Below are 12396 nucleotides of genomic sequence, written 5' to 3' on the forward strand. Positions count from 1 at the left end.
CTCTACAGATCTTCCAGGATGAGACTTGTCTTCTAGTCTGGTTTCCAGCTTGGAATTTCTGGAACCACTGTTGACACTGGCTTACACTTATTGTCTGATCCCCATATACTGCATTAATATTCCTTGCACTTTCCATTGCGTCGCTACCTTTATTGAACTCATAAAGCAAAATATGCTGAATATGCTCCTTTGTCACTTCCATTATAGCTTTGGAAAAATAACTGTTAAAATTGAATTGCACTCTTCAAAACTTGCACTAAGAATAAGCACAAGGTAAAATTACTAACTGCTTTTATAGAGAGTTGATACAGGTAGTTTATCCCGTGCCCCTCTGAGTTTTAGTTCATGCAATTGAAAAAACTGCATTATTTAAGGGATGACCCAATAAAACCAATGCATTACAAAAATAATTGATCTTTAAAAGTGTTTAGTAGATAGAATTAGAAGTGACAAAAAGTTATTTATATAAACTTTTTTCACCAAAATCAATATTAAAATTAAGGGTGCAATTTTTTTTTTTAAAGATAATTTAGGCCCTAAAATCAAGATGTATTATTCATGGACCTTCATGATAGTTTTAAATTTAGCTACTTCAGAACATGATTTGTGTTTATACTTTTTTTCTTTTTTTCCTTAAATTCTTTTATTAATTTCAAACATTTGACTGTTGGGGCATCACCTTCAAGGGATTTTGTGAATGATATTGATCCTTTTTGTCAAGTACTTATTTTGTAAGGGAAGGAACTAAATATCAAAACATATTGGTCATCCCTGACAATTATATACATTTAGATTCCATATTGATGCCCAAAACCACTTTGTTGCAAAGCAAACATTTAACAATGAGAAGTTATCTACATAAGAATCTGGGTTTTGCTCAATTGTGTGTGAATTGCAGAGAACAGACCAATTGTGGGCAAAATGCAGCACAAGGCTTTCTGAATGGCATGCCAATGAAAAAATTGCCTTGATTTCTTTTTAGTAATGCAGCCTGCTTGATGATGAACCATATTTCATGTGGCCAGCTTCTTGCAAAAGATTGCTCATGCCTGGAATAGACTATACACAAATCGGTCGATATAACAACTCATTATATTGGTATTGACCTTAAACCTGTGAAAATCAAAATGACTTGTGTTACCAGTTAAATATAAAACTGATCAAGATGGTTTCTATGGATAGCAATAATGGTATTCATTTTGATCTGAATTTAAAAGAAGGTCAAGCACTTTAAAACAAGAGTGTAGTAAGACAACAGAATAATGCTGGTTAGAAGTTAGGGAAGTAAAAGAGGAGGATAAAATACTGTAACTGAATAAATTAAGAGAAGTTAAAATCAATTAAGAACAAGATGTGAAAAGGTTAAACAAGAGGTAAAATTGAAGCTATTAGAGTTCATAACTGAGCATTTCTTTTTTTTTCCAAAATATGAAATGCTTTTGCAACTTGTCAAATTTAGTTCAGTTGAGAGCACTGGCTATTAGACAAGGTCAGAACAGTACTCGCTACTCTCTGAGTTCAAAATTTGCCAAGGTCAGTGTTGTCTTTCATCTTTTCAGGTCAAAAAAAAAAAGTATCAATCCAGAAAGGTTGATTAGAGAAACTGTGAGAAAGCCAGGAAAGAGGTCTTACAGTATTTATTCCAACTGTTTGTATTCTGATTGTACCATACTGTATCAGCCCCAATCCTTTCCTTTGGATTCACATCACTGGTGTGGAAAGGGGAGACTTGCTTGCATGTGCAACTGCCAGTCTTCCTCAAAAAGATCTTAACTAGGCTTCTGCATACATGTGCAGAGGCATGGTCAGCCTTGACCAACTAAAGCCATATATATAACAACAATAGTAGCATTAGTTACAGGTTTTCAACAGACCAATCATTCACTTACTGCATTTCTGATGATGTACATGACAGGGAGTATCTTTAACTTAGTACAGAGCATATTTCACAAGGGACTTTATTTCAAGAGTATGTGTTTTTGGTTTCTCAGCAAAAGATGTATTGGTCAACCTGAAGTTATTGCTCAAGGTGCTGCACAGTACTGAACCCAGAACCATGTGGTTAACTAAGCAAGCTCTTAACCAACCAGCCATGCCTCTGTCCATTTAATACTAATTACCAAAATCAAGATAAGTCTGTAAGGCTTAAGTGATTTTGAAATACATTTTTATTATTCTTCAAAGAAATGTTCCACGATTCCAGTTAGGTGTTTTGGGAGAGAGTAATATAATGTATTGTAGATGGAGAAATTGCCTGCATGAAAGAGTTCCATTACAACTTAATTGACAAAATCTTTTGTTCTGTTTGTACAATTGCATAGTTAAAAACCTTATGAGCTAGCAACATGTAAGCTTAAATTTTTCAATAATCAGGTAAAATGTAAATATTACAGAGAAATACTTTGAGAAATAGAATTCTAATTGAATTACATGAGCGATCTATTTTATTTGTCAAAGCAATTGTTTTAACAGCTTTTAATGTCTTTCAGCTAACCACACAATTATGAAATAAATTTATGTTCAGTCAAACAAACTGAAGCAGAGTTAAGTAACTTGTTCAGAGGTACAAAAGTAAAATCTTTAACCGCCAAACAACTTGTTATTAACCCATAAACTGCTGGGATTTTGCTGTATGTAACATGAACTGCTGAGCCTATTTTGGTTAACGATCAACATCGATCTATCACTCGAAAAAAATACTCAGTGTTTCTTAACACCTTCTGTGATTGGCTACACTGTTTCTGGGGTGAAAGGGTACCGTGTGCATACATTATACGTCATCAAAATTTGGACAGATCATGCCCTACTTCTGTGGCCACGAACGTGGACTGTCACACTGTCGTGTTGGCCACTGAGGGTGACCTATTGCAGTTTATGGGTTAAATATAAATAACTAAATCAAGCTTTATATTTTTTTCTAACCTTTCAAATATATGCTTTGTAGCTCATAAAAATACTCAAAGCTTAATAAATAAGTAATTAACCAAAAGACTGTTAGTCAATGTATAGCTGTGAATAAACATTCAAATTTTCTACTGTTCAAGAAGTATTGTTACTAACTTTTCATATTTACTGTTGACTTTTTTTTTTATTTTCACTTTTCTATGTGTTAATGAAATGAAGTGAAACTTTAACTACGAAACAAAATGTAAAACAATGATAGGTTTACCTGCAATAGATATAGATATGAAAAAAAAATCATACACATAACATACAAAAGAAGCTAATTTTATTTTTACTTTTCCACTTACCATCTCTATAAAGAATCAATGATTAATGGTATTTCAAATGTCTACATTAACTCACACCTTGAGGTTAAAAACAAACAGTCTGGCCAAGTAACACACGCATACACACACAAATTACTTCAATCTTTCTTTTTTGAATCCAAATCTTTGTCAGCTGTATTATTCTTTGGGTCATTTTCTTTAGGTTTCTTCTCTTTGGGACAAGTTTTCTTGCACTGGTGGAAGGCATCATTTAAGCCAATATCTCTGATAAAATTTTCCTTGAAAAAAACAATGTATTGATATTCATATTTGTATTATATTATTTAAAAAATAAAAGAAACAGTCTCAAATTAAATTTGATAATTAGTCAATTAAGAACATTGACTATTAACATAGTGATTAATAAGCAGTTTTCATTTAGTTATGTAAAATGACATTTCTACCATAATTCCAAGTTCCTCATTAAAAATGCAAAATGGTTCTTTTTTTAAGACTATTTCCAAAAGTGGAAAAGAGGCTTATTCAATGATAATTTCAATCAAGGGAACTTTTTCATAATCACTTCACCTGCTAGAAATAGCATCCAAATCTTCCTCAAATCAGACTATAACACCAGGATGTGATTCTAGATGTACCATGTTCAGGAAAAAGGTGAGATGATCAAAAATTGGAAAGCATTTGATCATAAGTCTGATCTAGGACTAAATGACATTATATCAAGAAGGTAAGTTAATTAGACAAAATAATCCAAAACCTATTTTATTTCAGAAACACTAAGAAAAATCCTTACTTTCTGAAAGTTATATTTCACGACTTTGTTCTTAGCATCAAGTATGGGAAGCCTGCTTTTTTCTTTGCCTTCTTGGAAAAGGATAACAGATGGAAGTTGTTTTGACCAAGTACTTGTATCAATGTTATATCTACAAACACAGAACATTTTTAATGCAATGGCATCTTTGAATGACATCAGTATTACTTAATTTTACATATTTCACAATACAAAATTGCCATTTTCTGCTAAATGAGAAATACTTGCCCAATTTATTTTAAAATATGAGTAAAATACAGCACAGAAGTGGCTGTCTGGTAAAGTTTTCTTCTCAACTACATGGTTCCAGTTTCAATCCTACAGTATGTGGGCAGGTTTCTTGTACTGTATTTCACATGCCCATTCCAGTGCACTCTTTTCTCTGGCACACAACATCTAAATCCTCTTATACCCAGTTTTTCTCTCTGTTCATTTGTGCTCCATTGTTCACTAACATTAACATTACACATTCAGCAGAGCCACTCACCTCATTTCTTTTCAGCTTTTACATTCAATATCATGCAATATTGCATTTTCTATACAAGCATCAAACAATCATGCCTTCATCCACAATCATTGCTGAACCTGTTACTAGCAGCATATCTCTACATGACTTGCATACCTCACAAGCCATTATCTGCACCAAGTTTTCTTACCAATTACCAGACCACAAACAAATATTGGATCTAGAGAAAACAACTATCACTGCAGCCACCACCACCACCACAACAACGCTTATTTACAACTATTATGCAATGTCAAGAAGAAGAGCACAAACACACACATAAACACAATGGGCTTCTTTCTGTCTCTGCCAACCAATTCCACTCACAAGGCTTTGGTTTGCCCAAGGTTGTAATAGAAGACATTTGTCCAGGGTGCCACACAGTGGGACAGAACCCAAATGGTTAAGAAGCAAACTTCTTAACAGAAAATATATACAAACATTGGATCTAGAGAAAATATATAAAAACCACTGAACCCAAATTATAAAAATTAGAATAAAATAGCTAAAACAAAATCAAATAAACCAACTTTTTAGCAATATCAGGATAGCGAGATCCGTCAAGTTTTCCAAACTTTAAATTTGGTAGGGTGTATCTGGAAGAAGAAGAAGAAGAAAAAAGCAAGCAAATTAACAAAAAATAGCTTTAAATAACTGGGGTGCAAATTTTATATATATATATATATATATAATGATGATAAAAACATGAGTAATTTTTTAATAATTTTAATGAATATTATTTCTATCAATTTTAATCACTTACTCAGATGAAACTTCAGCAAATATTGGAGCAAAGCTGATACAAGCTGGTGACCAAGCAGCATAGAAGGCAATGACCCATGTAATTCTTTTATCTCGTTCAATTTCATCCTATAAAAGTAAAACAGAAAAAATTTAAGAAATTATGATTACATCTTTCTTTCCTTCAAGCCTACAGGTTCATGAGGCTGAAGATTAACTGGATTTTTAAGATGCTCAGATTTCAGTCCATCACAGGGGTACCCCACCCTCCAGTTGCCACTAGTATTAATTTTCAGCTGAGTGTTCTATAGAGCAATGTGAAATGATGTATCTTGCTCAAGGACACAACATACCAGCTGATCCAAGAATCAAACCTATGACGTAACAATTGTGAGTCCAACATCCTAACCACTAAACCAAGTGCCTTCACAAATAATCACATGTCAAAAGGAATGAAAATAATTTTGTTAAAAGAAATAGTTGTAAGGTTATCATGTCCTTTCTGCCACTATGTTGCACTTGAAACCAAGGTGCGCTTGTCCCAATCTACTAATATTGAAAAAATACGACTATATTCTCTGTCAATTTTACAGCTGAGAGAATTACACTATAAAAGGTAAAGATCCCTATGGTCATGAATGACCATGGGATTGCACCTAGAAAGTTCCCCTCCAAGGCACAAGTCCAGGCAAAGTTGTTTGTGGAAGGCCAACAGTCCCCCATGCATACCAGCCTCCCCTCCATGCCATTGATGCTATCCAAGGGAAAGGCAACTCATTTCTACAGCTGAGTGAACTGGAGCAACGTGAAATAAAATGTCTTGCTCAAGAACACAACACAGCCCAGTCTAGAAATCGAACTCACTACCTCATGATTGTGAGCCCGATACTAACCACACTATAAAAACCTCTGATTACTACAAACATGTAATCTAATTTGTGCTATTTTCCTAATTATTCTTTATATAAACACAGAAAACGCTTGTAAAAATTTTTTGTTGTATATTGAATATTATCAAATGAAAAAGTAGCCCTATAAGCAAAGACATCCATGAATAACTATGACTATGTTTTGGGAGAGTCATTATGCCAATATTAACACACACACACTGGTTCATTTCCATTCCTTTATTATAAGTCAATTGGTTAAGTATCCAACTAACTAAACGATTGTCTAATTTGGTTAAACAGTAAGTCATCTGTTTTATTTTTGTTTATCAAAGCTCTTTTGCTGCTACATGCAATCTTTACAATGACTATTGACTTAGTCCATCACAGAGGCCACATTTGTCTGCTTTAAGATCTTGTTGCACGCCAGTGTGCACATGTGCTCGTGTGTGTGTATTTGGCATATTTGTGTGTGTGCTTGTATGTATATGTGTCTGTGTGTACTTTTGCTTCCTTGTGCATACATGCTTGAGTGTATGTATGAGTTTCTATATGCACATGCACCTGTTGTGTGTGCCTATATATGTATTTGTGTGTATACATGTGCATGGAGTGTGTGCATAATGACTCTCCCTAAACACAACAAAATTTGTCTCAACACATGAATTCACATAAAGAACCTTGCAAACCAGATACAAAAACGAAGTAAGACTATGTTATCTAATGAGTTTTTTTTCTTTTTTGAGACAATAAATCAAGAGAAACTTGGCCACTATTTCAACCATGTAGAGGCTCATGATAGTGCTGACTGAAGTAATTCAACATGGTGGATTCTATCTCTCTCCAGTAGTACACAAGAGAGGACATGAACTCAGAACTACAAACTAACAAAACAGTATTTCACACAGTGTTTTGGTTGCCTACATCAGGGTGCTGTGCCATTCATGGCAACAATGTAAAGCTGGATAGAAGAGATCATCGACATATCTTATGTCCAAAACTGTACTGAATCAGCCAGCTGAAGCTCTAAGCTCTAAAAGCAATCTGACTAAAACATATCTTGATTACCTTATATCTAACCAGTATTTAGTAATTAATACAAAGCATGTTAGTGTTTATATGTTGTATGATAATTACAAAGAAAAATGTGTTTTCAAACACTTACTGGTAAGTGTGAGCCACGGAAGTAAGTGAGATTCTCTGGGCCTGCATAGGCTGGTTCTGGACAAAATATGAGATGCACTAAAAGACAAAAAAGTAAAACATTTCAAAGCAAAGCCAAAATACTCTTTTTTTTTTTTTCTTAAAGAAAAACAAATAACTTAAGAACTACTTCAACAGACATTCTACAGCATATATATATATATATATATATATATATATATATATATATATATACACGTTTATACACACTCACACATATATGTTTCACCATTATGCTTACTAGGAACCCTGCATTGTATGTTCCATGTTTGATATGAGTTGTTCTATTGAATCAATAATGCCTTGTGCAAAATGCTGATCCTAGCAGAATTATTGTTTTGATACTGTATAGAGCTGTGAGCTTACATGTTTTTGTTCATATATTTTTTCCTACCAGTTAGTATTGGTTATGTTTTTACTTTCATACCCTACATCTTGAATATTCTGATTTCAGGACCCTTGGATTTTGAGGTGTTTTTTCAATCCTTTTTCACCAATATTTTGTTTAGAAGGGTCTGAAAAACCTATCAGTGTGCATGTGTTTTTCCCCCCTGTCTCTTATGTCAGAATGGCTTGCCTTGATCTATCTCCCTCAGTCTGGATGGGCTTATCCTAGATGACTGTGGCCAAGTTATTATCATATACTATGTTTGGTATATGTTTATACCACTTGTTTGTTTTCACATCAAATTGTTGAAATATTGCCCAGTGGATATAACTGTCAACCTCATCATGTCTGTGTATATATTCAGATTTGGCTAAAACTGGGGTAGCCAGAAATAATGTAGTCAACCATCTCATTGTGCTAGTTGCACATTCCACAGTGGTGTGAGGATCTGTTTTCAATACATACTTCTTATAATCCTTTGTGGTCAGACGGTGATCCTAAGCAATTATTCAAATTCTACTTCATTAATAGGCACACAGTAGATCTCAAAGATAATCATCAGAGAATGGGATTGAATATGTCACAAGAAAATAACATTTTAACTTCAAGAAATGATACAAGGCGTCATATTCTTATCTGCTTCATTGGAAACTCCAGGGAAGATTTTACTCACATTATAAGGTAAGTATCATGAAAATATAACCAAATAAATGTCCAATGAAAGTTAAGACGTTTTTGTGTGTTTACAAATCCTGCAAATATTATAGGGTAAAGACCCCCATCAGTCATGAATGACCATGGGATTGCACATAGGAAGATCTCTTCTAAGGCACAGCCTGGGTAACGTTGTTTCTGAAAGACCAGCAGTCGCCCATGCATGCCAGCCTCCCCTCTCCACACTACCAATGTTATCCAAAGGAAAGGCAAAGGCTTATACAGCTTGGCATCAATGATGTCACAACTCATTTCTACAGCTGAGTGAACTGGCGCAACACGAAATAAAGCGTCTTGCTCAAGAACACAACACACACAACCTGGTCCAGCAATCAAACTCACTGCCTCATGATTGTGAGCCCAACACTCTAACCACTGCGCCATGCACCTTCACAAATATTATAATAACACTTAAATAGATATTTCTGAAACAAAATGTTCCCCATGATGATCTATATTCTTCAGGAATTGAACTCTTTTTGATACCAACCTTCCTGAGACTAACATTCATTCTATGATACAAACTTGTTTTAAAGTGATCTAAGTCAAAACCTTCCATCAAAATTTCTTGTTAATTTATGTTCCATATACCAGCTTAATAATGACAAAGTTATTTCACTAAATTCTCCATCCTTTTTAAAATTAATTGAAACAAAGGCAGTATAAAGTAGTTGTATGCTGTCAACTTAATGTGACAGTCTCCTGAAGGGAATAATACTACTGCTGGTTAGACTTTCAGGGGACTGTCACATTAAGTTGACAGCATACAACTACTTCATCGTATCACTACTGCATAAATCTCTCTGAGAGATTTAGAAATGTATTATTTCTAAAAAAGGCAGTATAGTTTAACAGAAATTTGGTAAGAAAAGGGTTAAAAAAGCAAGTAGATATGTAAACAAGTTCAGGAGAAATATAAAATATACTTACATAAACAAGGAATAGCAAAACATAACCCATATATAGGTCCTTGTTTCAAGAAAAGAAGGAAGTTAAGAGCTTTGCCAAACATGCATGCTGTAGAAATGTAACTAAGAAAATTGGCTGAAATGGAAAAATGAAAAAATAAATAAATAGAACATAAGAAAATGGAATAATTAATTCAGTGTATAAAAACATATTTAACCCTATTATAGAGGAACAGCTGAAAGAAAAAACCAACTGATCAGCATCTTCAAGACTGATTTAATGGACAGTAATCCCTCGACTATCGCAGGTGTTATGTTCGAAAACCCCTTGCAATAGATGAAAATCCGCGAAGTAGAAACAGTACTGTGCTGTATATTTCTTTAATTATTTTTATAATTTGTATATATTTATTTTATCATAAATGCAAAACAATACCACGATATGGCGACGGATTACTGTAATCGTAATTATCTGCTGACTTCCTTTGGTGCAAAAATCTTCTAGAACCCTGAGCATAGACAGTGATACAGACTTAATAAATGACAAAGATTAAGAAAGACACCAAAGCTGATATTGGTTTCAAATTCTGGCACAAGGCCAGTAATTTTGGGGGAGGAGTTAAATCAATTACATCGACCACAGTGTTCAACTGGTACTTATTTTATCAACCCCGAAAGGATGAAAGGCAAAGTCAACCTCAGTGAAATTTGCACTCAGAACATAAAGACAGACTAAATACTAAGCATTTTGCCTGGCAGGCTAATGATTCTGCCAGTTAACTGCCTTCACTAAACACTGTATTAAAATCAAAAACTATTCACTGTTTAACTTAAGTTCAGAAAACAAACTGCTTTGTTATACAATGATGGTCGTTATTAATTATTTAAATGTTATCTAAATGAAATAAATAAATTTATGCACTTAATTCACCCCATCAATTGAAATTTACATCTTCAACATTGTTTCAATCTTTTCAGTAATATCTTTATATCTTTTCTGTTGCCTGTTTCAGTATGTGAACTTTGGCCATGCTGGGGCACTGCTTTCAAGGGTTTTCACTCAAATGAATCAGCTCCAGTATTTTTTTCTTGGTTTTATATTCTAAGCTTGGTACTTATTCTATCAGTCTCTTATGCCAAACTGCTAAGCTAAAGAGATGTAAAAAAAAATCAACACCAATTGTCACATACACACACACACACACAGCAGGCTTCTTTCTGTTTTAATCTATCAGATCTACTCTCAAGGATTTGGTCAACCTGGAGCTATAGAAGACTCTTGCCCAAAGTGCCACACAGTGGGGCTGCACCTTGAACGGTGCTTATGGTCAAATTGAAATATTACTATATTTCAGTAATATTTCTTGACATATTTTTTAGAGATGCAAAGCTTAACATCTGGAGATAAAGTTATATAGCTTACACATTCTCTTTTAATTAGTAACATTGATTTTCTAACAAATGTTGCTGCTTTCATTTTATTTATTTTTTTTGGGGTGTGTGTTGGTTATAGTCAATTATACTGATTCTGGCATTTCAATTAGGAACACTTAATGGTGCAGCTAACAGCTGTAGACTTTGGGAGTACTGTATCAGATAGCATTTTGAAAGACTGAGGTGTTGAATTTAAATTCTCTCCTGAGTATTGCTGGAAAAGGATAGGCTCCACTATGTTGACATACTTCATTCAATGCTAGCATAAAATTCTATGCAATTATTCAACCTAGTAGAAATAGCAATCAAATCTACTTCAAATCGCATCCCAAAAGATTAAAGGCAACACTGACCACAGCAGGATTTGGAATCAGAAAGTAAAAAAGGCATAACTAAATACCACAGACCATTTTGCCAGACATTCTAATGACTCTGCCAATTCTGCCTGTCCACCACCCCTAAATACATATTAGAAAAAAATCATTTGGAAAGTAGTCAAAAAATTAAATTGAATATTGACACACAAACACACACATACATGCATATTTAGACATATGTATACACAAACATATAAACACACACACACACACACATACATATGTCAGATGTACTCATAAACATGTGATCAGCCCTCTTGATTTCAGAGAGAGATGGAGAGAGAGAGAGAGAGGGGGGTAGTTATAGGAATCAAAGCTGATGTCTTTTCCAACAACATTATTAAAGTGAGAGAAATAGCTATGACTGAGAATTGAACTTAGGTTGCAGCACAGTCATTTACCACCTATGCTCCTATGCTTTGGTACTCATCATTTACATTGTTTTATTTGTTTTTGTTTGGGTGGGGTGACAAGGAGGGGTTAATAGTTTGGTATGGCTGTCTCAGATAGAGACCAGTGAGGGAGATGTGATTAATGCTCTTCTTAAACAGCTGAAAATTGATGATTGCAGGTCAAGAAGAGAAAACCACAAGGATGACATACTAGGGTGGGGGGGAAGGATTAAGCATGGAGTTCACTGAATGACAAGAGGAGGAAAGAGGACATGAGACCACCAGCACAAAAAAAAAAAAAAAATAGAGGTCATTGTTGAAAAGACTAACTGTAGGTTAGAGGTTGGGATGTGTTAGTAAGCAATTTCATGCCAATCATTTAGGTGGATTTCTAAAGAAGAGGATGTAGTTTAAGATGTCTTTATGTGTAGCATACCATCCTAGTTACGTTTTTGCTACATATGAAAAGAAAATCCAAATGAAACATTTCTGATAGAGTTGTGAAGTTGTATTCAAAAATTTTAGACAATTTATTGATTAAGGGCATACTTACTCTGTCTCCTGTTTTTAATGACGATGATACAAGCTAAAAAGGTCAACCATTCCCATTCTTTCTGCGAGAGAAAACAAAACATTAATAATTTCAATTTTATTTAGTGTGACTGGGTTAAAAAACACTAAATTACTAACGACTAGCAAACTCTGATAATAACTTTGTAAAAACAAAATGTCAGTTGTTAAAAAATATTTTACACACACACGAAATGACCCTTTAAGAGAACCAACCAATCGGAACGACTTGTGACCAC

General features: G+C 34.1%; 1 protein-coding gene across 1 annotated transcript in view; it reads right to left on the reverse strand.

Annotated features, from left to right (window-relative positions):
* Positions 1-3212: 3212 nt before the first annotated feature.
* LOC106881456 (thioredoxin-related transmembrane protein 2 homolog) overlaps positions 3213-12396 on the reverse strand; it is a 22256-nt gene continuing 13072 nt past the window's right edge. Inside the window, exons 2-8 of the mRNA XM_014931841.2 lie at positions 12141-12201; positions 9407-9520; positions 7337-7413; positions 5307-5413; positions 5074-5139; positions 4021-4150; positions 3213-3508 (exon numbers count right to left, since the gene is read on the reverse strand). Coding sequence (XP_014787327.1) covers positions 3368-3508; positions 4021-4150; positions 5074-5139; positions 5307-5413; positions 7337-7413; positions 9407-9520; positions 12141-12201 — 696 coding nt within the window. The 3' untranslated portion in view covers positions 3213-3367. The remainder of the gene's footprint in view (positions 3509-4020; positions 4151-5073; positions 5140-5306; positions 5414-7336; positions 7414-9406; positions 9521-12140; positions 12202-12396) is intronic.

Source organism: Octopus bimaculoides, chromosome 6 (genome assembly GCF_001194135.2).
Source record: "Octopus bimaculoides isolate UCB-OBI-ISO-001 chromosome 6, ASM119413v2, whole genome shotgun sequence".
Classification (NCBI taxonomy): domain Eukaryota; kingdom Metazoa; phylum Mollusca; class Cephalopoda; order Octopoda; family Octopodidae; genus Octopus; species Octopus bimaculoides.